The 25,957-nt window shown below is 50.9% G+C and overlaps 4 protein-coding genes across 4 annotated transcripts; 3 read left to right on the plus strand and 1 right to left on the minus strand.

The window, feature by feature from the left end:
* Nucleotides 1–5,259: 5,259 nt before the first annotated feature.
* Nucleotides 5,260–12,058, plus strand: LOC108864241 (histone-lysine N-methyltransferase EHMT1). The gene is made up of 8 exons (XM_029111427.1): nucleotides 5,260–5,286; nucleotides 7,682–7,892; nucleotides 7,992–8,911; nucleotides 9,021–9,437; nucleotides 9,567–11,035; nucleotides 11,168–11,332; nucleotides 11,442–11,618; nucleotides 11,750–12,058. Exons 1-8 carry the CDS (start codon nucleotides 5,260–5,262, stop codon nucleotides 11,910–11,912), a joined length of 3,549 nt encoding a protein of 1,182 aa, XP_028967260.1. The 3' UTR covers nucleotides 11,913–12,058.
* Nucleotides 12,059–13,565: 1,507 nt separating this feature from the next.
* On the minus strand, nucleotides 13,566–16,323 carry Dus1 (Dihydrouridine synthase 1). Its single transcript, XM_003743158.2, has 7 exons — nucleotides 15,835–16,323; nucleotides 15,549–15,708; nucleotides 15,259–15,457; nucleotides 14,904–15,152; nucleotides 14,582–14,782; nucleotides 14,264–14,492; nucleotides 13,566–14,144 (listed from the first exon to the last, which is right to left on the minus strand). The coding sequence occupies exons 1-7, from the start codon at nucleotides 16,129–16,131 to the stop codon at nucleotides 14,001–14,003; spliced, it is 1,479 nt and encodes a 492-aa protein (XP_003743206.2). The 5' UTR covers nucleotides 16,132–16,323; the 3' UTR covers nucleotides 13,566–14,000.
* A 300-nt stretch (nucleotides 16,324–16,623) lies between these two features.
* LOC100908506 (myosin-10) lies at nucleotides 16,624–24,111 on the plus strand. The gene is made up of 18 exons (XM_003743159.1): nucleotides 16,624–16,738; nucleotides 17,050–17,126; nucleotides 17,245–17,491; nucleotides 17,638–17,877; nucleotides 18,017–18,477; nucleotides 18,595–18,836; nucleotides 18,982–19,245; nucleotides 19,422–20,042; nucleotides 20,228–20,394; nucleotides 20,497–21,078; nucleotides 21,183–21,410; nucleotides 21,488–21,883; nucleotides 21,987–22,567; nucleotides 22,699–23,085; nucleotides 23,227–23,375; nucleotides 23,510–23,657; nucleotides 23,778–23,954; nucleotides 24,036–24,111. Exons 1-18 carry the CDS (start codon nucleotides 16,715–16,717, stop codon nucleotides 24,109–24,111), a joined length of 5,067 nt encoding a protein of 1,688 aa, XP_003743207.1. The 5' UTR covers nucleotides 16,624–16,714.
* A 686-nt stretch (nucleotides 24,112–24,797) lies between these two features.
* Nucleotides 24,798–25,629, plus strand: LOC100901729 (transcription initiation factor TFIID subunit 13). The gene is made up of 2 exons (XM_003743117.2): nucleotides 24,798–25,230; nucleotides 25,392–25,629. The coding sequence occupies exons 1-2, from the start codon at nucleotides 25,008–25,010 to the stop codon at nucleotides 25,538–25,540; spliced, it is 372 nt and encodes a 123-aa protein (XP_003743165.1). The 5' UTR covers nucleotides 24,798–25,007; the 3' UTR covers nucleotides 25,541–25,629.
* Nucleotides 25,630–25,957: the final 328 nt, after the last annotated feature.

A 25,957-nucleotide genomic window follows, 5' to 3' on the forward strand; every position in this document is an offset into this window, starting at 1 on the left:
TCGAACCCTCTTATACGGTGAATATCCGGATTTCGGAGCACATATCATTGGCTCGGCCATTCATCAGATTGATGACACAGGACGATTGATTTGAGACTCGAAATTTCCCGATTTCAAGAAGACGCCGATTATAAATTCCAGTGGCCCATGATGCTGAACGAGGTCGGAGGCTTCATGGGCTCTTTCGTGGGCATGGCATTCATGAGCATCTTCGAGATATTCGAAAACATATTTCTTTCCATGTTTCATTGCCGTGTTTGTCATGAATAAATTCACATGTCTCCGCTCGCAAGCCTTCAATTCTGAGCCCTTATTTTAGGACGGGCGGGGGGCTTCCCGTAGCAGCTCATCACCGCGGTTCTCAGAGCCAACAGCCTTCTCAGACGAGATCATTCAATATATCAGCACGAGGCTGGAAATGGCGGATTTTCGCATGATGAGCGAATCTGATCCTGTGACAGAGAGAATTCTGATCCTTCTAAAGATTTGCGAGCAAGAAAGGAGCGCGGCTCATGGGGTCCACAGGTCGCGAAACTTTTCCGCTGACTCCTTCCAAGTCTTCGTCGATCCGCACGCTCATTGTCGGGATCCTTTGAGAGCGATCACAAAGAGGACTGGGGGAAGGGGTTTTCCTGAGCCGGATGTAGTTCAAACCGTGTCGCATCGATTCTCAAGCTGTCTGCGTCGCTTGGACGGCTATTTGGCCGCGAGATCACGGCTATTCCGCACTGCGAGCTCGCTCCAGCGTCAAGAATATCACGAAGGCGGTCGGAACCCGGAGCCTACAATGAACTGACTCCGATCCCTGTCGTGCTCGCATTCGTCATGGCTGCTCGTAAGATGCCTGCTGCCCACAGAACATCCGTCTCGCAGAGCTTTACGACGAAATGCTCTGATGAAAACTTCAGCAAAAAGCCCAGCGATTGTGGATTCGGATCGAGACGCATCGGGAGAGCGTTCAGGAGTTTTCGTCTTAAGCCTGCCGCTCGGGAAAATCGTCACAGATCGAAATTCAGGCTATTTGCAAAACTCTCTGTGAAGAAGTCGACCCAAACATTGCGCCATAAACTCCAGCACTCATTCATCGGTGGAACAACAGGTGCATAAGAGACGCTCAAGATAAAGGGTCGACATCTCCTCTCTTCCTATTACATGGTGTCGCTAATCAGTCCTTCCTCGTATGTGAGAATCTCGACTCTTCGTCGGCAGGTTTGGATCGTCTGATCGGCACCTACGGGAGTGGATTCAGATTCACGATCTGGCTCGTCACTTACCTTGTCTTAGCGAGCTGTGCCGGATATTTCGTCTTCCGGGTGCTCGCAAAATATTTTTCGTAAGTGATTGCTCTCTAGAACAACGATAACTTTCACAAATGGAGAATTTCTCCGTGAGTCTCATCGTATCTTGGTCGGGAGCTGCACAAGGGGGAGTCATACTAACTCACGGTGCACTTTGAAGAGCGAAGACAAGAGCGATTTTCCGAAATTTAGGTATGGCACCGCCATCTCCGTCGATACTCTGGACGAGGGCTCACTGGAGTTTCCGGCCGTGACCTTGTGCAATCTGAATTATCTTCGGAAGAGCACTTTCTGCCGGGACGACGAAATTTTCCCCCGATTCAGGGACAGGATTTGCAAGGAGACAAATCAGGTAGTATTATCAAATTTTCGACATTATCCTGGACGAGGAATTACCGAAAAGAAACTTGGGATGACGGTCCATTTCATAGACGAGACAGAAGATTTTCCTCTACCTCTCGCTGAGCCCTTTGAAAATGGGAGAAACGAATGGGTCAGAATCGCGACTTCGAATGTTGGACACGATAAGTCAGCACACCATCCCTTGGAATTCGACTATATTATCCTGCCAACTTTCTCGGAAAAACTGTCTGAGGTGAGCCTGGACGACACGATGGTGGAGCATTTGAACGACCTCAAAGTGAACGCGAGGGAAGCAGGCGCATGCCCAGGATTGTTTTTCCAGGGTGCTACGGCTATTGTCTTGCTACAGGCCAAGCACCGATGATGATAAACTTCAAAATTGAGCCCTATATGCCGGAGAAAGATCTTGGGAGGGGGGGTCATGGCCATGGCCCTCTCCCCACTTGACACGCCACCGGAGGGTAGATAAAATGAAATCGTTCCCTCAGACAGGACCTGATCCAGATGAAACTATCGTCGAATCCCGAGTATGGAATGTGTTTTACATTCTTCGAGAAAAGTGTTCGTCAGAACCTCACGGAAACTGAACGAGAGAATTTCCTGAGGATATCGAGGACTGACGACCCGTCGGATGGGCTGCATCTTGTGCTCGACCTGCACGCAGACGAGTACCTCCCATTCGAAATTGAACAAGGATTCGTGCTCATGATCCACAGCATTGTCGATGCCGCCGATGCCTCGCGGCAGGGCATATGGGTGCCAGCGGATCGGAGGACCTACGTGGGAATCGTGAGAGTAGGTGAAGTATTCGACTGACTACGTTTAGCACAGAGCAGAATCGTCGGAGGACATCTCTTATGGTCTCGGAGTCGGTTCATTTGCTTATGTCTCTGGTACCGATGGAGCGGATGAATGCCCGATGACTCTTCTGGACGAACTACAATTTATACAGGAAAGCGTGCACCTACAGCCACCTCCGTTCGACACGAATTGCCACCCTGAGGATTTTTGGCCCGTGCAGGTTCTGAAGCTGAACGCTTACCTCGCTCAACATCTACAAGGGGAACGATACAGCGCCGTGGTAAGGCTTTCGAATTTTCTGCCGCTAGAGCCTCTCCGGGTTCTCTTGTTCATTGTTGTTCATGATTCGGATGCGATCCAATCGAACCGAACTCTTTTCTACTGCACTTCAAGATTTGCGAATTCATCTGTCGGGCGATCAATGTCATCGAAGTTTGCGATTGTGAAGCCAGGGAGGGAAATTTCGACTATGCGTTGACTTGCGCGGAGCGGATGTCTCGTAAGCTTCGTAGAGTCTCCCCATACCTCTTCTCATCGCCTCTGCTGCCTTAACCTATCGTATTCTTAAGGTCCTGGTCGACGCTCGAACTTCACATGTAAAGATGATTTCACGAGAGCGCCTCTCGATACCGCTAGGAGGTACAATAGATCCCTGATATGTAATTGCCCTCCGAAGTGCAGGTGAATAAGAACTACATCCCCGCTCATGTCTGTCGTCGAACAGACTTGATGCTGTGAATAACGCGGCCTCGCTCGTTTTCAGAGATGCTGTTTTCGTGAAGCAAGTTTCGTATTCCCAACTCAGGAAAGCTACGGTATACCGCGAGGAATTCATTCGTATATCTCGTGTTTCGGATTTCATACAGCGTCAGATTGCTCTGGCAAAATTTCCCTCGGATTCTCTCATTTTCCCTGTCGCTCCTAAATTGATAATTCAGATCCAGGATGATCCGTCAGGACCGCCCAAAAGGTGAGTGAACGGAAAGGTCGAGCCCCAATATCGAGCATCGGGAACAATTGGAAAATATTCGTTCTAAGAAAAGAAGTGGAGTGACCTGTATGTTGCATCCACATCTTTCAGGTACGCAGAGGTTTTCGTTTACTTCAAGGATATCAGGGAAAACACCATGGATGTCACACCTACCTATACGGTGAGTCTAGCGTCGATGACTGGACGCCTAGCTTCAATCTTCATGAAGTCACAGGATCTCTTCGTCCCAGCTCATTACGGTTCCTCATTCGTGCAGTACCAGAGGATGATGAACGAGGTCGGAGGCTTCCTCGGTAGCTTCGTGGGCTTAGCCTTCATGAGCATTTATGAGATCGTGGAAAGCTCCGCGATCGGTTTCTCGCATCTCATCCTGCCCCCACCGAGTCCCTAGTTCGCGTACTTAGCGGGAGCTTTTTCGCGCCTCATTCCATACGAGAGGGCAGCCATCATGACCCCGAAGAAAACGAAATCATCGGCAACTAATCAGAGATCAGATCGTCGGGATTCAGGACTCATGATAAAGGAAAATTTGAGAATCATCGAGGACATTTGCCGGGCCCATTTTCGACCTAAGCAGCGGCGATTGGTCGGTGGCCTCAACGAGACGCCCCGTCGACTTCTGCGGACAACTTCTTCGGAAAACCTCCAATTCTACGAAGTTCGTTCCGAGAGGGACGCCATCACGCGGAACATCAGAGATCCTGTAGAAGCGAGACGCTGTCCCGACGCTGTGGCGCCTTTGCCGCCGGGTGGAGGGCGACGATCGAGCGAAAACGATGGAGTTTCCCTCTCAGAAAGTTTCTGACAGAGCGGAGCTGACGCATTCTCCGCGCAAAAAGGGTCTGCCGGCAGATCTCGTATTAGTTCGATAAGAGAAAGAATTTTCGAGAAAATTCATTGAATAAACATCCGCTCTCGAGCACTGATTGTGTTCAGTCTTCAGTCCGAACAGGGAGGTCATGTTTGATGAGTTACAACGACGTCAGACGCGAAATCTGTGAGATAGTTGGAGCTCGGGGCTTTTGAGTGTATGGGGAACGAGCAGATATCACGGCGGATGACGGGGGATCTTGTGCTCAGGAGGTCACCGCATGAAGCAAACAAAAAGTCTGCGCCTCAGAAACTTTTATTGATTTGGAATACATATTTACAATGCGATGTGCTGCTATCGAGGTGAGAAGCAGATAATTCCCGGCCTTCATCGGGCATCAAAGACCATGTGTCTCTTCGTTCGACGTTTGTACATGATCCGGTATCCACACTCCCTGTGAAGAAGACGATCGTTATGAGTAACTGCTCATCGAGCAAGAATCAAGTATTCTGCGGAGCCTTCCAAAAGCATAAAATGCGCTCCCGGACCGCGATGAAGTGAGCTCTGGACATGTTTTGAGTTGACCGGCTCAGGAACTGAAGGGAACGAACTAACCTGCAACGGATCGGATCCGAAAGCTTCATTTCGTTTTCGTGGTGGCAATCCCCGCAAATGTATATCATAGGCGGTGGCTTGTTCAACGTTGAGCCCCCGCCACCACCAGATGCCTGCTTCTCAGACATCGCTGTTTCTCTAAAATCGTTTGACTTCGAGCCACAAGGTAGTGTTGTTGTTGTTCTATTGACTCTCGGCCACAAGGTATGATTCAAGATGGCGACCGACCACGAGAGTTCTCTCTCCATCATCAGAGGGCAAGCAGACGACGTCGTTGACGGTGAGCGCGCACTTTGAAATCCTAAGGATGATCTCGGGAAATAAGACAATGATTTGCGATAGAGATCGAGGAAAAAGCATCTCCGATCGTTCATCCCTAGATGAGGGACGAGACATCTCTGCGAGGGGTTCGTCTGTATCAGCTCCGAGAAATCACCCCGCGCGCCACCCTATGCGGCGTAGTTCGAGAGCAGAAAATCGCGAGGAATATGGGACGGTGTCCTTGAATCTACTCACTGCACTCTCGAGGGGAGAACGCCCCTCATCCATGTGGAAGATTATACGCTCATTGGCATTCTTCGATGCCAGGACCAATATTATCCTCGTGGGCGATTTCGACGAATCTTGACAATAGGATATGGGCGGGAAGAATTGAGAGGGAAAAGGTCCGTGCCGTGACGCTGTCTCCATATGGCGAGGATCTCCAATAGGGAATCCCTTCCCGACTCCACTTATCCGAGGTGAGGCCGACTCCCTCGATACGGAGCAGGCCGAGGCAAGGAGACTCAAATTGTCGCCGATACATCGTACACTGAGTCTCGTGTTCGCGAAATCCGAGACGGAATTCGCGGGTTAGGATATTCTCGCGATTGGTCGGACCACCGATTCACCGAAACCAAGACCCTTACGTTCTCCCATACTTTCGCTTTTGCAGGATAAGATCGAATCGAAACACGGAGAGGGTGACCTGATGGCGGGAAGATTTGACTTCTCGCTTCGTCTGCGCCCCATAAATGTCTCAGCTCACCGCGTCGTTCTGCGGATGAATGCGGGAAGATTGGGAATCCCCCATCTGGGAAGTCGATCCCCATCACCCTTGGCTCAGTACTGATCGAGATCGCGACAGTGCCTCGGAGCAGAAGCTCTCCCCGCTGGCGGACCGCCTGCTTCCAACCAGGGCCGGGAATTGTTATTGGTATGTCTCTGCCGCCGCCGCTGCGCGCCAACGAACGGGCGTCGTTTTTTTGTTGGTGATCGGGAGGAGAGCAGTCTTCGTTGATCACAGTGCCTTTTGACGTTCCTCGACTGCGAACGCGATTCGGTTTGGGAGACTTCGACCGAACGCTGTGCTCGGAAGATGCCATCGGAGTAGGTCCACCGACGCTGGTGGGAACGAATTTGCGAGTTCTCCATTTGGCGCTCATTCCTGCTGTGTTGGTGAAAGGACCCTGAAGCGGCGGACGTTGTTGGAACCGTGGGGACGCCGGTTTCTGTGCCGTTTGCAGGTGGACATTTCAAAATTGGTCTCCCTTTATGTAAGTGGATTTTCCTGGCATAAACGTCGACGACTCGTCGAGTTTGGGTGATTGCTTAGCCCCGCGGAAAGCGCCCCCCCAACGAGGTTCAATGCTCTTCTAGGGGCTACTCATTGTCAGAGACAGAGTGGTACGAAGCTTGCAACGATGGTTCCATGTAGAGCACTGTGCTTCCAGAGCTCACTGGTGCTCGGTGGGAAACTCCGCCTCTCTCTCACTGGAATTTTCCCTCTAGAATCGAACAGCTCGTTTCCGAGTTGAGAGAGGTTGCTCGACCGAGCAGGCGGAGTTCGATTTCTTTGTTTATCTGTCCGACTGGAATTCTCGATTCCGAAGGACGGATTCCCCGAAGTCGGAGAAGAAATCACGTTGACACTAATTCATTCGAGACGATGCCTCGTTGCACGTCCACAGATACCCCATCCCGATCCGAGAGGAAATCGCAGTGCGATAGTTTCCTCTGACTCTTGAGAACAGGTGTCTCTGAGCTCGAACGCCTCCACTCACCCCTAGCCGATAATGTGCCATTGATGTTTGTTATTGTCTTACGATAGTCGGCGACTCACTGGATATCCTTAAAAAGAGCATCCTTCTAGCTCGACAAATGGAGGGCAAGCCTCTGAGTCGGCCTCGATTGCGAGCTCCGCCACCCGTGAAGCGAGGAAGGCACTCAGAGCCTGAACAGCCGACCACAACTGGACGAGGTGCGGACTCTGGTGCTCAATTAATTGCTATCACTTGAAGATCCAAATCCCACAATGCAGGGCGGCTGAGAATAATAAAATTTCACCCGCGATTGGAACGTTTCATTTTCGCAGACAGTGAAATTCGTACCAGACGGAGCGGAGGTGTGATCCTCACTCCCGAGACAGCTTCACCGCCTACTCGGAAAAAAGGGAATTTCGAGCAAGCCAAGGTAGTCGGCCGATCCTCCACTAACTTCCGGAGGCTTCCTGCTAACAAGAAGGTGTGCTCGCGCTCGCTTTGGGTATAGCTTCGTTTTTGAGCCATGGCTGTTTGATCTATCGAATATACATATATGTATGTACATTTTCTTAGAAAGATATGTGCCGAATCGGTGATTTGAGATTTCCGTCGCCGAGAGAGCAACGCTTCCGCTGTCCCAAGCCCCGTAAACGCACAGCCATGGCTACTAATCACCTTTGATGGAATCGCTTCGCTTCTCAATTCCCAACAAACAGTCCTCATCCCGCACTCTTCTTCTCTAACTCCTGCACGCCTTTGGTGGCTTGGTCTTTGTTGTCAGGTTGAGAAAAGCTCTGTGCAGGTGGAAGAAAGATGGATCAAGTCTCCTACTCACTCGACCTCCTCTCAGGACTCTGCGTCGATTCTTTCGGGTGAACAGCAGCACAGGAACGCCCTTCTCAAAAAAGATATCAAACGACGGAGGTATTTCAAAGGGAAGTCCTATTCTCTTGGGAAAACGAAGAAGAGATCTAAAGCCAAATCGAAATCCAAATCCTTGTCAGGTGAGTTATCGGAGCTTCGGAATCAGGAAGTTCCCGAGCCGAAACTCGGTCTTTCAAGAAAATTGTCCCCCTCAATCATGCTGTCATCTTCCTCAATGTCGGCTCTTCTTATTTCCGCAGCTTCGGAGAGCGCTGCAACCGAGGACGTCGAGAGCGAATCGACTCAGGAATCCTTCACCGAGGGAGAATCCGCAGCTGAAGGCGCGAACGCATCGAAACTCGGGAAGCGACCTCTCGAGGAGGACGAGGACGAAGAGGACGATAAGGAGTCGGATGTCGATCCGGACGCAGACCGAGATCACGAGGACGACGAGAAGGAGTCGGACGTCGATCAGGACGCGGACCGAGATCACGAAGACGACGGGGATCTTGAAGACGATGCAGAGTTTGAAGAGACCAAGGAAGATGTGTACCAGGATCCAGTCTACGACGACGAAGACGAGGAAGAAGAAATGAAACTCGAGATTCCAGTCGAGGACGACGAAGACGACGACGACGAAGATCTCTCGAAAGACAGCAGTAGCAACAACAACCACCACGACAACAAAGCTGACAGTGCATTCGTCGGAACCACGACAATAGAACCGAAAGTTGAAGTAGTTAGCGCGAGCTGCACCAGTCCCAATGCGGAGGTCTCGGAGGGGACCGGCGACTTGCGGACCGCCGTAGCTTTATCGCAAAAGGTTGAAAGTCGACAGCGCAGCGAATATTCAACCAGACCCATATCGGGTAGGCCTGACGGCAACGCTGACGAGGGCAACGCGAACAGCATTTTATCTTCAGTGAAGACCCGCAATCGGGTTAAAAGGAGATATGATGAGAATCTCGTAGATATCGACGATCCCACGTTTGCTGAAGCGGCCGGAGAAATCTCAACTGCACCAGACGAAGCCCCACGTTCGACTCGGAGTTCACAGATCTCGAGTACGGTCAACGACACCGCGCTTGTGCCGTACTATCCCCAGGAAGCGTCGATCGTGCCTTCGAATTACAAAGTCGAGCACATGGTGAGTTTCCTCCGGCAACGGAATCCAGGGGATCCGCGATCCGTATCCCCGAATGAGGTGGGAATCACACGCGCTGCGCTGTACTGACATGGTCTGAATTTCTCTCCAGGTCGACAAATCGATCGCTCTCTACCGTTGCCATTGTCTTTCGTTGCCGTTGTCGCACCCCCCTCCCACTTCCGCGGGCAGCGACTTCTACTGTCAAGCGCTCGACGGGATCTCTGGTCGGGTTATTGGATGCTCGAAGAAAATCAAGAACTACGACATGTATCGTGCTTCTCAGAAAGTTCCTTTCGCGGTGTTGTGTGAAGGTCACACTGTTCGTTTGCTCAACCATCAATGCTGCCCCATGTGTGGAGTTTTCTGCACTCAAGGCGAATTCATGCTCTGTAGGAAATTAGAAGGTTCGAAGTCGCGGACACACTTTTACCATAAGGAGTGCACGTTCAAACCATTGGCCTTAGAAACCGTCGGGGCGGTTTCCGAATGCTGCCCACACTGCGGCGGTACAAACAACTTGAAAACGGTAAGAATCATCTGCCGTCGTGGACGAGATCTCTCGGCGTGCAACGGAAGTCAACATCGTAGAGACGTCATCGACGCCCGAACGTCCAACAGTCGGACATGCTCTCAATTTTTTTTTCTTGATCCTCAGATAAAACTGGAGCTGGAGAGCGAGTCCGTTCCTATTGTGAGCTTCAGTCAAAAAATATCCTCGACGGGACCCCGCGCCAAAATGAGCTTGGGAAGGGTGCGTGAAACGAACGAAGGTGTCGAGCGACCCGCCTTGACTCTACCCGGAATGAAAGAGCCCCAGGATCCCGAAGGCGAGGAAATCGATATCGTTGTGAACGACGCATCTCTCATCACATGCAACACTGCCTGGTGTCCGTCGATCACCAAAGTGACCCGGGCCGCCCAGAGCTTCAACAAGACCCTGGCGTCGCGTGTGAGCGCCAAAACGCTCTATTCCGCAGCGAAATCCGGAGATGTGGAGAAAGTTGTACATGCAATCATGTCCGGTGTGGATTTGAGCACCGAGTTCTCTGACGAAGACAACTATACGGCTTTGCACGTGGCGGCCGAGGGTGGCCACGTGGAGATCTGTCACATTCTTGTTCGGGCTGGCTGTTCGGTTGACGCGCTTGACACCGGTCTGTACACGCCCTTCATGACAGCCATAACGGCCGGGCAGAGGAAAGCTGCCCGTTGTCTGATCGCCATGGGCGCGGACTCGTCCAAGTGCGGTGAAGACGGCATGACTTGCCTTCATTTGGCAAGCAAAGCCGGTCTGCTGGACATCGTACAGATAATACTCAAACGCTCAACGTCACAAGTCAACGCTCAGGACGAAGGGGGCTGGACGCCGATCGTCTGGGCGTCTGAACATCAACACGCGAACGTGGTCCTACTGTTGCTAAAACATGGAGCGAACCCCAACATCAAAGATGCCGAGGGCAACACCGCGCTCCATTGGTCAGCATATTCGGGGACGGTCGATATATCTCTCATGTACATTGATCTGGGATCTGACGTTAATTCGCGCAACGAATTGGGCGATACTCCGTTGCACGTTGCCGCTCGACAAGATAAATACGAGATGGTCATGCTGTTGTTGGGTCGAGACGCGGACGTCGCGGCGCTCAACGAAGCCGGACAGAAAGCCATCGACGTTGTGAAGGACAAAAGTTCCGCCTGCTACTACGCGATCTTGCTCAGTCTAGAGATCAAGAAGGCCATCAAGAACGCCCGGAAGCTCAAACCGTTCCCCAAAGTCATCCACAGAGACATTTCCCGCGGGAAAGAGAAACACTCGATCCGCGTGGTTAATGAAATCGACGACGAGCGGGAAATTCCGAACGATTTCATGTACTTGATCAACAACTGTGAAACGACGCTCTTGAACATCGATACGACGATCCAATCGTTGCAATCCTGTAAATGTCAGGACGACTGCACATCGACGTCTTGCCAATGCACGCAGCTCGGGAGCGGATGCTGGTATAGGGATAACCGGCTAGTGGATAACTTCAACTTCAAGGACCCACCGATCATTTTCGAATGCAATCGCGCCTGTTCCTGCTATACCAATTGCGAAAACCGCGTGCTGCAGCGCGGTATACAGTGAGTGTTCGCTTCCGATTCCACCGTGATCCGTAGGAATTCGGCCAAAGGTGTCATGAAGACCTCGATTGTTTGGAGGGAGCAGGGACAACCTCTCCTCTAATCTGAGAGAACTAATTTTCGGCTTTCCAGGGTGCACATGGAGCTGTTTAAAACTCAATTGACCGGGTGGGGAGTTCGCGCCCTACAAGAAATCCCCAAGGGCACATTTGTGTGCGAATATGTTGGGGAGATCATCACTGATAAGGAAGCCGATCAGCGTGAGGACGACAGTTATCTATTCGATCTCGAGAACAGGTGAGTCCCAGCAGCGATATCACGCATTCGCGGTGCTGGAATTCGGCAGGATCGGAATCAGGAGCATACCAGGGGCTGGAACTGAGTGAGAGTTGTGATCGATTTGCAGGGACGGAGACACGTTTTGTTTAGATGCGAGACACTACGGTAACGTTTCAAGATTTATAAACCATTGTTGCGACGCCAACGTGCATCCAGTCCGAGTCTACGTCGATCATCATGACCTGCGATTTCCTCGCATCGCTCTCTTCGCAACTAGAGACATATCAGCTGGTGAACAGCTCGGGTGAGTCTGACTGATCGAAAGACATCAAGCGAGGAATCTCGGCTGAAACGTTCCCGAGCTTCTGGGAACGTTTCACTGTTTCATGAATGGATATAGAAATTCTATTAAAATGCAATCTCTCTCCCGAACAGTTTCGATTACGGCGAGAAGTTCTGGGTCATCAAATACAAATCGTTCCTTTGTGGTTGCGGCAGTCCCAAATGCAAATACAACGCCGAAAATATACAGAGCGCCCTTGAAGCCTACCACAACAAGAACGCAACCGACGATGACTCGATGATCAATGGCGAGTAGGCCAAATAGGACTGACTGTTTATCGTATTTCGTGTGTCCGCGTCATCAATACACTTAAAATAACGCCTAAATGAATGAATAAAGGTGGAACTAGTTAATATAGAGAACTTCACGCGACGGAGCTCGATACCGACGCTGAAATACGTCTTTTGCTGATTGACGTCATGCTTGTATTGATGTTTGGTGGCGATATTCTCTGTCTAATTTTATACAAATTATTTGAAGGACTTCAAAAGAAAAAACAGACAAGTAAGCAAGCGAGCAAGGGAGTAAGCAAGCAAACAAGATAGCGAGCGAGTTTTGAGTCGCTTTGACAGTGGGTGGTTGATTGAATAAAGATAACGAGACCCGAGCGCGGGACGGACCGTCGATGAAGAATCTTCGTTGGTGAAGGGTCTGAATGCCCAAGCAGTCGATAGAAGGGTAGGAATAGATACGAATATTCGAATCGGACAGCTTGAGAGCATTCGACGTTTTTCGGAGCGTAAGGTGGTATCATGCGATGTCTACAAAGTATTCTTTGCGGATCTTCCTGTGGCCCGAAATTCACCCCTTGCTACGTTCATTTTTCCTTGCACCGCAGTCTTCTGAATCGAAGAGCTCGCTGGGGCCTTCGAAGTCGCCTGGGCTGTGAGATGAACGGTGGATGCTGCTCTCTGATCCAATCTTCGATGTTTCTCGATGGATTTAGAAATCCTGGTCTTTTCATTATACTCCAACCCTCGAATCTACGCCGATTATCTCTACGTTGTTCTGCGAATTTCGACATCTGTAATGATAATCCTCTCAAACGGGAGGAAACTGGATATTCCGAACCTCTAGGAACCCACGCGCGGAACCGTTATCGTTTGTGGAGATATCACTGGGTTTATGCAACTTGTATATAATTTCATTCAATGTTTTCCGAAGTCACCAATAAAGCCATCATTCTTCCGATACGCAAAACTCACGATCGAGAGGACTCGCTTCCCCGAGTCCTCTCTCCGGATGGGATAACTCGAGAGCAAATCTTTAGTCTACCTCAGAGTGGTTTCATTCGGCTACGCTAAGAGGGAGCAAAATTTCCTCGACAAGTTTTTGCGAGATTACGACTAGTACGAGTTACGATTAGTATGCTCTGGGAGAGCTCCCGTCCGATTCGGAAACCAAATATATGAGAATTTCGTCAATCCCGAGAGTCGGCGGAAGGTGAGAATTCGAGAATCTCATCGGTTAAGGGTGAGGCATCGACCGACCTTTAAATCGTCAGGGCAGGGGGTCAACGTCGCTGGTGGTCCCAATTAGTTGGGCGGATGTGAAGTATTCCTCCGCATTTCCTCCCGTCCACCTGCCGACCCTCTTGTGAACTTCTACAGGGTACCCGTCCATTAAAAGGTCCCCTTGCATTTCCTAAAGTGGGCCCCTTACGGAGAGCTCCCAGATGACGAACGTCCATCCATTGATGCACTTCCTCGAATGTCCTCGTTTTTTGGATTAAGATGAAGGCAGCATCTCCGGCGCTCTCCCCTCATTTTTCCGATTCTCGCCTTGTTTCTCCTCTCACAGAAGGCTGTTCTTCCAACCGCAGGAAATTCTATCGCGCGCTCACATGCATACAACATACAACTGTTCAGCATTCGCGCCATCCACGCTCCTAAAAGTCGTACGCGGCAAGTGTCCAATTGGGGGTCGAGAGCGTCCGGGATATCGGGATGTTCTCCGGCACTACCCGTGAAGACACTCCGAGAGGAGCGGAGAATCACTCGCTTCGCGACATTCAGTCCCCTTCTGATAGAAATTGATGGCATTGCGATCACGTCTATATGCTGAGAATGACACGATATCCCGGGGAACATGCGGTATCGATCGGCACCCCCCTGCAATTTTCTCGAAGTTGCTCCAGAACTTAGGTCCCACTACCGTCGACCACGGACAAGGCCCGAACCTCCAGATCCGAGAGACCTCGGCGACTCTTTATTCGCACTGACTTGGGTTCCCGGCTCGGCTACCTATTGTGACTCGAGGGTCACAGATCACAGGCAAAGGACACAATCATCTGAGAGTCCTCATCACTCATCATCGAGAGAGCAAAACAACAGAGGGTTCCGGCTACGCTTGAGTTTCCCGAGGAAGAGCTACACCAGTGTTGCGCGATTCCGCGAAAAAAGCGTGATGAGTCTCACAGGTGAGGCGCTCGAGTCGGGCATACGATCTGCAGCAAGCTCTACACATAGCGAACGTACACTTGATACCCTGTAAGAGAGGAATGAGTTTTCGGAAAAAAAATCTTGCTCCTGCTTTCAAGTTCATCAGAACGAGTCTCCAGTCTACACGCGGTGAGTCGTTCCGGGCTCATATCTTGATTCATTTACCTTTGGGTTTTTACAGTTTTCGCCTTTACACAAAGAGAAAACTGTCCTCTCACTGAGAATGGCGACGCTCCGGCGCGGATATCGCATGAGCTTCTTCAACTTGTTTTTCGAAAGCGCTTTCAAGTCAACATCGGCGGGTCGCTCAAGGTCTTGCACGAGGTCGATCATTTGGTCGATAGTTTTGCTAGGACCCTTCCGTTGAGCCTGATCGTCACTGGATTCTTCCGGGCTGCAAAAACAGATCAGGATTTTGTATGAAGAGAATTTCCCTGAAGAGCCATGGAATCGAAGTTCTCATCTCGGTGCTCGAGTACTCACTCCGGTCTCAAATACGGTTGACATCTGTAGATGGGTATGGGTTTCACGCCACACTTGAGCTCCCACGCGGTGAACGGCCGGCGGGCGCTCGAAGCTTTTTTCAGGCGTTCTCGCATATCCTTATTTACCGTGAGGAAGTCATCGATGCTCTTGGCGCTCGCGAGTCTCTCTCGGACGTCACGATTCTCGGCCAGGTGAATTCTGGAAAACATTTTTCTTCGATTTGAAATAGTTGTGACTTCGCACTTCTGCCTCTCAGGCCACGGACAGGTCGGGGCGCATTCTCCGAACAATTTCCCGGGACTCGACCGTGCAAACTCACGCCTCATGGAACAGCTTGAAGAGGTGACCTCTGATATAGGATACGGGGCAAGGATTCTTGATGACGAGGTCGAGGTATTCCTGCGCCACATCGACAACCGGGGGGTTCCGACCAGTGAAGAGAGAGGGATTGTACAGATTTCCTTCCGCGGTCATCACACCGTCGGCTCCGGTTTCTTGGAGACATTTCTGAATGTCTTCGAAGTAGCGGATATTGCCATTTGCGAAAATTGGTACCGGTACACTCTCTCTGCAATACAAGGGACCGTCATACTCGGGAGCGCCAGCGGAGCATAATGGGAAGCGTTGGAGGGATAATGTTTGACAACTTGCGGAGACATCGCCAGAGAACTCACTTCACTGCTTTTATATGGTCCCAGCTGGCGACGCCGGTCAGTCGACCTTTCATATCACGCGTTCTCCCGTGAACAGTGAGAATCGAGACTCCGGCCTCCACCAAAATCTTGGCGTATTCGACGGTCTTCCTGATATCTTTGAAAACGCGGATCTTAGCAGTAATCGGGAGGTTGGGATGATCCCGACGCGCCCGAGAGACTGAAGAAAGAAGAGAATTTAATCAATTAGCAGCTCTCCGTGGAGAGATGGAATAATGGCCTGACGGAGGAGAAACAATCGCAGTGCTCACTCATGGAGGTTATGAGCTCCCACTCATCCTGCAGGAAAGCCCCGAAATGTCCGGCGCTTGCGATGGCTTGTGGGCAGCCGAGATTCAAGTCCACGGCGTCACATCTGTCCGCAACTAATCCACAAGCCTGGCTGAATACCTCAGGATCGTTTGCGCAGAACTGGAACAGAAAAACTATCCGTGAGCTTCAGACGTCCTTCAGAAGTGCATCAGGTGGTTTCGGATCGTCCATGACCCATGACAGATTCATTCAGCTTCGTGCGCGGAGGAAAAAAATCTGTATCACCTGCACGATGAGCGGTCGGTCTTCTGCACAGGTTGCAAAAGTCTTGCGATACCCCTCACTGTTCACGAAACATTTCGCATGGTACATGGGAGTGTAACACAGTTGTGCGGAGTGTTGTCGCGATAGTAAACGCCATGCCAGCTCACTGGCATCCACCATTGGAGCGACTATATATTTCGGGGAGCCTATTTGCCTGAAGAACGTATATCCCGGGTGCTGGGGACCGCTCCTCGCTTCGGGATCCATGTCCCCGGCATTGGAGACCGCCTCAGGGAGATGATCACAAGAGAGTTCCATCGGTGCTCCAGGGATCCACAAGTGGCATCGAATGTCAGAGTTCCGAGCCGTCGACTCATTCAAGTTGAGCAGAAATCTGTAGACATTGGCTCTGAAGACGAACAAAGCCTTAACATACACCGCGGGGATTCCCTCTTTGGGAATAGAAAAGGCTCTATCCCAGTGTGAACGTGTTGCTTGTTATCGTGCTGGTTCAGTGTGAAAAGGGTCCATGAGGGAGAGGGGAGAGCATAACGTGCTTCTGTGTCCCGAGCGACGTGTCGAGCCGAACTCGGATCACGGTCCTCGCTTCCCGGGATCATATCCGGACGTAGCGCTCCCGGGTTTTGAGCCTCAGCGTCCATTGGAGATCATTCTCCTCGAAACGAGCCTCCACAGACGAAAGATTCAAAATTGACCGCGCGCGCTCCAGAATCTGCCCCTATGTGACACTCGGTTTGAATTCTCGGGAAGCGGCAACCAACAGCAGCAGAACCAACTGTCTGTTGTGCCGATATTTCCAGCAGTGTTGAGTGGTGTTGTGGTCATACAAATAAATCGACGATTTCGAGAAGTACTAATGTGTTGTTTGTGAAAGATCGTGATGGCTGGGTTTCTCGAAGTTCTGGTGAGTATCACAGCCCAACCGTGTACGGTGAAACGGCAATGCTCAAGGGAGGCACTGCCCAGAGCCGGTTAACCGGAGCAAAGCTCGCGGCTGCGTGAACAGCTCCTCTTAACGAGTCGCCGAATGATTTGAAGAAATGCGTGACCAGGTCGAGGTGGAGGCAGCGCTCTGATTAGATGCTGGGTATCTCTCGAAAAGTCTCGTCTAGGGAAGCCGAATGTTTTGTTCGTCCCCTCGCGCGACCCGTTCGCACCGCATCGAAATGGCGCTCTGTTACCGCTCTTTGACGAAAATTTCCTCTGTAATTCCAGTTGGGCGCCTATGGCGTCAATGTGAAATCATATAGACAGCTCCGGGGTGGGACGAAACTGTTAGAGCTGTTTTCCATGTAAGTCGCATCCTTAATCCACTAGCCGTTCCGAACGATACTCCGGGTCGACTCGCATCCGGAGCTCATCTCTGGAGAAACGATAAGTCTCCTCGCCTCAATACCGTACCGTTTCCAGATCGGCCACAAACTCGCCGCAAGATAACTTTCGCCGCCTGAAAGCACATCTCCGGAATTTTTTCCCCCAAATCGAAGGGTCCCTTTGTGTCGGGAAATGTGCTCGTGGAGAGCGACTCGAATTGTGTTACGTAGCGGCATTATCAGTGGGTGCACTGATCGCACAGGATCTCTCGAAAGCGTCCTCGTCCCTGGATCAGAGTCTGCCCGAGCGACTTCGAAACCTCTGCGCATACCAGGGAGCCGAAGTCAGTTTCCCTTAGAATCAGATACCCGCATATAATCGAATATTATTCATCGAAGACACGCTCAGACGGCACCAAGCTCCAGAAGCTCCATTTTCATATCTCCGGATGAGCTTAACAGCTATCTAAGCAGGAGGCCAATTTTGTAGGTGGACTCCATTAAGGAGTTTTGTGAGATTGTCTTCAGAGACGAAAACGTACCGAACAAGATCAAGCAGCTTCTGTCGACCTGGATGGAAAACACAGAGAACGATGTTTCGACGTCGAGTGGTTCATCTCTGAATTCCTCGGTGGCGTCGATACACAGCAGGGCTCCACTTTCGCCGCTGAATGCCGTTTTGCGGACTCCGGAAAACCGGCTGCGGGTCCGGGAGAAGTACAACCAAGAGGTATGGACCTTGTGATAACATTTGCTCTAATTCGACCACGGGAATCGATCCCGATGGGACTAGGCCAAAGTGTCGCATAATGATGATGGGGAATCCGCTGAATGACGCTAATTCCCTCCCGCCCCCCCCCTCAATCAAGGTGGTGAAACTTCGCGGCGATTTGCTCATCATGCGAGAACGCTATGACCATCTCGAGGCGGATATGAAACAGCAAGCCGACACGAAAGATCGAGAGCTGAAAGAGTTACAGAACCGAGTTCGTTTCCTCCGGGAAATCATCGACTCGGAATCGGAAGAAAGTCGCAATAATGCTCCTGCGGTTCAAAACGAAGTCTCCGCCGGTCGGCTGAAAATGCTCCAGAAACAAGTGCAACAACTACAAGAGTTCGAGCAGAAGTTTTTCGATGAGAAACTCCGCGCAGAGGAACTAGAGACGAAACTCGTTCAGGATGAGAAGAAAATTAAGGACCTCAAAGCAAGGATTCAAATCCTTGAAGCCACGATATTCGAACGGGACGAAGAATTATCACAAGCTGCCGATGAGATGAGCGCTCTGAGAGACCGGCTTGAAGAGCAGCGTATCAATATCTCCCTTGTAAGGTGTGTATGGCTCCGAATATCAGCCCGTTTCCATTCGAGGAAACACTATGAGATACGAGCGGGAAACCGCTATGGATCTCCAGTCATTTTGAAACGGTCGTCTCGCATCAATTACAGGCACCGAAGCCGTTCCCACGACACATTGGACAGCGTGCCTGACGGGGAGAACCTCGGGGACGCAGTGCAGGACCTGATCGTCGCCGAGCTCAGAACAAACAGTGATCAACTCCGGGACGAGCTCGAGACAGCGAAGAATGAACTCGCCACCAAGAACATGGAGGTTGCAGATTTGCAGCTATCGAATCAGATGAAGCGAGAGCAGGTGGGAGAGTTGGAAGTCCAAGTGGAAGCACTAAGAGGTAGGGTGGCGCTCTTCTGCTCCTGGTAGCGGAATAGACGGAGAATATGTTGATCTCCTTTGACCACTCCGTTCCCGTATTTGGAAACCGGAAACCTGAAGTACTACAATCAGCTCCCCCGCAAATAATGAACTCCCCCCTTTAGCGCAAATCCGAAGCCACATAGAAACCATCACACAAGCAGCCAATCAAGCGAATGAGCTTTCGACGAAACTGCAATCAGCTCAGAGCGAGAGTGAGCGTCTCCGTTACGAACTGGGAAGTATGACAGAGGTCAAACAGAAACTCGAAGAGAGAAGGAAGTATTTGGAAAATAAAGTCCATCTGCTCAAGGCGCAGATCGACGAAACGCAGAGCAAGTTCAATGAAATGGATCGTATCAAGAGCTTGATCGAGGAACAGCTAAAAGGTGCGCACGAGAGATTATCATTGAAACAATTCCATTGATTGATTATTTCTATCGATCGATGTCCATCCGGGTTCATGTCCGCGTGGGATCGGCACGTCGCGTCGGGTCGGAACAGAAGCAAGAGCTCCAGAATCTCCGGTATGGGCCTCGACGTGACCACGCAACTCGTTTTTCAGCTCAAAACACGCTCATAGACGATCTGCGTTCTCAAGTCGCCGAAAAGACTGCCCGGATCTCCTGTGTCGAGGCTGAGCTTTCGAAGGCGACGAGTTCCTTCACGGAAACTCTGAAGTCGATGAACGCTCAGCTCAGCGACGACCGTAAAATTCATTCGGAGGAGAAAGCGAAGATGGAGCGACGCATCACGACTCTCGAGCAAGACTTGAATGACACAAACCTGCAAAGGCAAACTCTGTGCTCCGAGATAGAGAAATTGAAGATCGAACGTGCCGAAATACACACACAGCTCAATATTCAGCTCGAGACCCAATCGAAAATGAAGAGAGAAATTTCGATGCTGGAAGAGACTCTTCGGCTCGAGGTAGAAGCGAGACAGACTTTCGAGACCTCTTTCAAACAAGCAGTTGCGGAAGTTAACAATTTCAAGGTCGTTAACGAGCAGCTGAAAATCGAAGTCGAACAGCTTCGGTCATCGGAGAGAAGCATGAAGGAGCACCTGGAGCAGGATCAGCAGTCTCTGATCGAGACGCGCGAGAATCTGAAGGTTCTGGAAGAAAAACACCGAGATATGAAGAAGACTTACATCGCGAACAGCACTCAGCTGGAAGAAATGAGGGGTGAGTATACCTGAATTCGGAAGCTGGGAAAGCAATATCCGGCCTGGGAATCGAAGGGGCTTAGGATCCTCATATCGTCCCTGTAGGAAACGGGTCGATTTCCACACTGGGGGGCAATGCTGAGAGATATAGGCCGAAGTGCAGGCTTCTCCACAAGCGCCGCCATTGAGAATTTCTAATTGCAGAACTTCTCGAAACGCGTAAGGGCGAGAACGCTGAGCTGAGAGAAATTCAAGGAAAGCTTCAGACGACCGTGGAGGAGCAGGCTCGAGAAAAAGCTGCGCTGGAAGCGGAGATCTCCGAGCTCAAAGACGCGCTCGCCTCAGAAGCGGCAGACAAGCTCTTCATGGAGGTATTGCACACAGCTGGTATATGAAGCGATTCGCTGCCCCGTCGTGACTCAAATTTTTGGCTTCGTCTCCCCCACTACGACCTTGTCATGATTTTTTCGCAGGACGCATTGAAACAGGCTTCAGCCACGATTTCTGAGAAAGACTCCTTCATCAGCAGTCAAAACGCTATCCTGACGCAGATGGAAAGCGAAGTGCAAACCCTTAAAAGTCAGCTCACTACGAGGGATCAGCAATGGAGCGAATCCAATGAGGCTCAGGAACAATTGCGCAAGGAGGCGGATTCAGCGAAGGCCGCTCTCGAGCGTCTCGAGTCGCAGACGGCCCTACGCGAGAAGGATCTCGAAGACAGCGTCAAGGAGCTGCAAGAACTTCTGGAAGGCAGCAAGAAATCACTCCATGCTTACGAGGAGCAAATCGAATCTCTCACGCAATCGACGGAAATCTTGCACAAAGAAAGAGCTCTGCAAATCGAAGCTGAAGCGAGGAATGAGTCGGAGCTGAGACGACTGCAAAATCTGTTGGACGCTTGCAATATTGATTTGGGGGCGAAGAAGTCAGAGCTTGAAGCGGCGTTGTCAGAGTTTGAATCGAAGTCGAATGAATCAAAGGATGCTTACGAGCAGGAAATCCGTACGCTTGTGGAGCGGGTTTCCGCTCTAGAGAACCGGGAGAAAGACTTAGAGGTAGGATATATATTCCATTGTGGCCAGGCTCGAGGGAGTGTCCTCGGAATTCCCCGGATATATATGTGGGAAAGGGCGGCTCCAGAAAATCCGTCTGATTCCAGCTCGAACTCGAACAGAGCCGCGAGAAATCACGCGAAGACGGGCTTCGCATTGCTGGCCTTTCCGAGAAGATTGCGGCTCAGGAAAAAGAGCTACAGACAGGAAGCGAGGAAGCCGAAGAGGCCGCGAAACAACTCGAAAGGGAGAGAACCACGCTTCAGGAGGCCATCAGCAGAGCGGAAACGGAGATAAAGGATCTCCGCGACGAAATGAATCGTCTCGCGAACAAGGTGGATATTTTTCCTCAGCGCAGATCGTTGAATTCTCGGTAGATCGCTGTTTCAAACGACTCAATCCCAACTTTCAGCTGAAGGAGGAAAGCAATGAAAAGGAAAAGCTCGCGGTCGAGCTTGATGCACTCAAAGCCGAGCAGGCGAGCATGGTAGCGGAACTCTCGGAGCTCCGATCGAGAGAGTCGTCAAGGGCTGCTGGCGACGTGGAGCTCTGGAGGAACTTCAGGAGAAGTCTCGTGGACAAACTCGAGCATGTCGACGTGCAGGCCCCGGTTATGAACGACGACGAACTTCTTGGTGTTGTTGACAGGGCGCTGGAGAATCAACGCAAGGTCAAGGAACTCCAGATCGAGAATCAAAGCTTGAGCAGATCGGTTCGAAATGCTGAAGACAACATCAGGTGCCGCATCGTAGAGCTGACGAGCGACAATGATCAGCTGAAGCGGAAACTGCGGGAGGCGTCGAGCGAAGTGAGAACAATTATTTTCCACTGAATTCCACTTGTTTCTCCCGCCATATTACGATACCGTTCCATTTAGGAACAAAGCTGACTAATCGATCGGGAATTTGCAGTTGAATCGTTGCCAGGACGAACTGAAAGAAATCACCGCGACAGTCATCAGAGCCAAGAATGGAGATACGATCGATGGTGGGATATTGAGCTCATTGTGTCGTGATATCCTGAACATGGCGGTCACATCTCAAGACAACGCCACCACTAAGAAGGAAGTCACGGAGCTGCGGCTGGCGCTCAGCAAGAGCTGCCGCGACACCGAACGTCTCCAAGCCCAAGTAGAGCAATTGCAGAAAGCAAAAGATGAACTACAGAGAGTCCGTGAAGAGAGAGATCAAATGATGGAGCAGCTGAGGATTCACCGCGAAAACGAGCAACTCGGTATCCATAGCGAGAAGCAACACGAAGCGACGATGGAGCTCGTCAAGGAAGGTTACGATCTAGAGGTCGAACGACTCCGCAGCGAGCTCCAACGATCTACTAACGATCTTGCCCGCACGAGGTCCGAGCTGAAGAACACCCAGGAATACGTATCCACGCTTCTGGAAAAATACGATAAAACGAAAGAGTACAGTCTGAAGAAGATATCCGGCCTGCACGATATCATTTATCAGAACAATATACCTTTGCCTAGAGCCAGGTGAGAGCTCGGAGCAACCATTGAGTTATCCTCCACGAATTTCCGAATTCCAACTCGCGAGAGTCGGGTGGAACCTGAAGTGAATCGATCGAGGTTCCGGTAGAATTTGAGCCTAAGTGCCTGATTTCCAGACGCAAGAGTCCCAACCAGACCGGTCTCCCAATATCTTCGAGACACAGTGACACTTCTGCCGACGATGTCGAGCGGAAATTGCGGGAGAAAGACGAAGAAATCCGAAGGCTGCGCTTGGCAAAAAGTGAGCTGGAGAAGAGAGTTTGCGCAGCCACGGTCAACGAGCGGATGGCTGCAGGAATCAGCGACTTGAACTCATCCAGAGCCTACACCTCGATGCTGGACATCGAAAGACAACGCATGCCGCCGCCTCCTCCGCCCTCTGGCGATTATCTAAGGGATCATTATTCTTGTGTTGACGACGATCGAGCATGGAAAGAGTTCCGTGAACCTTGCAAGTTCTCAGCTTCCATATGTTCCGACTACGATTCGTTCTCAGTGAAGAGGTTCGTTTCAGGATGAGGAAATATGAACGGATACCTTCACAGCTTTATACCGCAGACTATGAATTCATGGAGTCCCGGTGTCTGGTGTCGATTCCGAACTCCTGAGAAAAACAATAATGTTCTCCCTCTGGACTATTGCAGCATGCCAGCCATGTACCATCAGGATCGGAATCCGATGCAGCGGAGCTTCTCGACGCGGTCCTTATTGTTCGATCACGATACGTCCCGCAGCAGTCAGAGACCCCATGCTTCACATCTCCTGCTTCGGTCTTCAACGTGCTCTCACCGAGGTGAATGAAACGCTCTTGGAGAAGACCCGAGAAGAGCTCAGAATTAGAGAAAAATTCTCCTGTGATGATTCCTGGGAGCAATTAGCAATGAGCGTCTTACGGACATTCAGGCCCCGATTCCCCCCTAATTACAGGAGCGTCGTGTCTCTCCAGCTCCAAATTTGTGCCGCATGAAGAAGATTTCCCTAGTCCTCCGGCCATGTACGACAAGCCTCTACCGACTCACACAGACCCGAAGTTGAGCAATACTTTCGAGAGTATCAATGATCTGAACTATAAATGGTACGTAAAGCCCATCAATTCGCTCGACAAGGAAAAAACGCGATTGATGAAACAAATCGGATACGTATCGTAACGCTTCGCTTCTGTGAACAGTGATCTCGATACATCGTGCGCTTCAAGTCGTGGAGGGCGTTCTGTAGGTTTGGGTGGCCTTGGATTAGGGGACGATGAAGAAGCGCAGTTCATGAACCCTAAGAACTTGGAAGAGTTGAAAAACGGAGGTCCTAAAACCCCTCCGGATTCCCACCGGAGCTCTATTCTGAAACAGCGTAACTCTCAGGTTCCTCCGCATCTCCGGTTCGTTCGACACCTTTTGGCAAACCCGGCATAACTGATGAGAGACTTCCGCGGGCCTCGCTCACTCGGCTTCATTCACAGGTCCTCGTATCCGGTGGAAACTCAAAACGGGAAAATTCCTGTCACCCCCTTGTTGCAAAAGAAACGATTGCCTTGAAACATGTAGGCTCCTGGAATGTCGTTCCGTGGTAGACTTATCTCGATGGAAGCCCCCGCTTAGTATCAATCCATGTCTCACCACAATCTTTCAAGGAAGACTCAAGTGACCTTCAGGCACCTGCCGAATTGACAAAGTGAAATAATCTCGCGACTTCCGCACCCGCCCGAAATAAATGACAGATTCTCGATTTTTGTGTGTTCCTTCCATCGCGGTCAGGACAGCACCATACCCGAGAGCGGAATAACCCTGTCGCATGACGGAGCCATGGGCTTGGATGATAGATTGCGGCCACGCGTTGGATTCGTCGAGGGATCCAATCGTCGCGAATGAGTCGCTGGAAAAAACCTCCCATGCAACCGTCGCGCCGGATCGTATGTCCGACTCCCATTCCATCCCTGAGCAGTCGGAAAAGGACGGCGCCGGTACGGCGGTCTGAATCAGTCCATGAGCGGGAGCTCCTTCAAGCCAAGTCGTCTTGTCGCGGGGGCTGTTCCGTGCGGCGTTCAACCGCCTCGATTTCCGGAGCGGTCACAGCGGTGGAGAGCAGCTCAACGTTGTTCCAACACCGTGTTAGTAAGAATCTTCACAAATCCGATATCAGCTTCTCCCGTGGATAAGCGGGGACCGTTCGAATTTGCGCGCAGTTGGAGACGTGGATGGAAAGATGAGCGTGCAGCAGTCGATGTTTGCGTAGTCGTGCCCGTGCTAAACATTCACTCGAATCGAGTTTTCGTATTCCTTCGTATTTTTTGTTCATATCTTTCGCTCACGCACAGTAAGCCACGGGCGAGTTGCTTTAGTCAAGAGTTGCTCCTTCGCGCGAAGGTCCCCGCTTGGATCCATCTACTCAAGAGAAAGGAAAGTTGTGAAAGTCTAGGGTGAATTGGCGCGTGATGGCCGAAAACTCCGCCTCGGACGACGAAAATGCCGGAGCTGTCGTCACCAACGGAGTCAGTGCTCAAGTCGCTCGTCCGAAGCGGCTATTCACTAGAGAACTGTGCTATATGATGATTGGTCTCGGAGATGAAAGAGAACCCTACGAAGAGACAGTGAACCTCCTCTCGGAACTGGTCATCGAATTCATCACAGATATCTGCCACAAAGCACTGAAGATAGGTACATTCCCGATACTGTGTTTTCGAGCACGCACGATGGCTTCTTGCCTCACATGACGGCCAGTACGGAGCGTATCGGGTATCGGGTCTTCGGAGCGTCGTGAATGATGAACGAATTCTCAAATGAGTAAAGAATGACGTCTACCTCCCCGTCTCTCGCAGGCCACCCCGACAGAATCCAGATCGAGGACATAATCTTCCTCGTGCGCAAGGACCCTCGGAAATATGCGAGGATCAAAGACCTCTTGACCATGAGTGAAAATCTCAAGAAAGCGCGTAAGGCTTTCGATGAAGTGAAATATGCCGTGTGATGCGCACCGATCAATTGTGACGAGAGCTCGCAAAGCTGTATCATTTTTAAAAATCGTAGGACCGGAGTAAATGAACTCGTATGTTTTTTGTGATACGTTGTTCTTCGCGATCATATCCGCTCTCAGGCGCCGCTTCCGGCTGTCGCAATATCCGGCCCCGTTTTCTCAGGACTGTGATGACTTGATGACTCGTTGCAGAATCTCAGAGTCTCACAAGTAAACATTCTTTCTTGAAAATGACAATCACCAGGTTTGACATGCTTTTCTGAAAGTTTCCGAGCCCCGGAGCAACCCCGAGTCGTTTTTCCCTGCTGTCCTGCATTTCATACCCCTTCCCTGCAGGCTCCGAAACCCGGAAAAAACACCATTTTCATCGAAATCCGGGATATTCGGCTCGGATATCAATGGGAATGGGTC

Source organism: Galendromus occidentalis, unplaced genomic scaffold (assembly GCF_000255335.2).
Source record: "Galendromus occidentalis unplaced genomic scaffold, Mocc_1.1 scf7180000077440, whole genome shotgun sequence".
Classification (NCBI taxonomy): domain Eukaryota; kingdom Metazoa; phylum Arthropoda; class Arachnida; order Mesostigmata; family Phytoseiidae; genus Galendromus; species Galendromus occidentalis.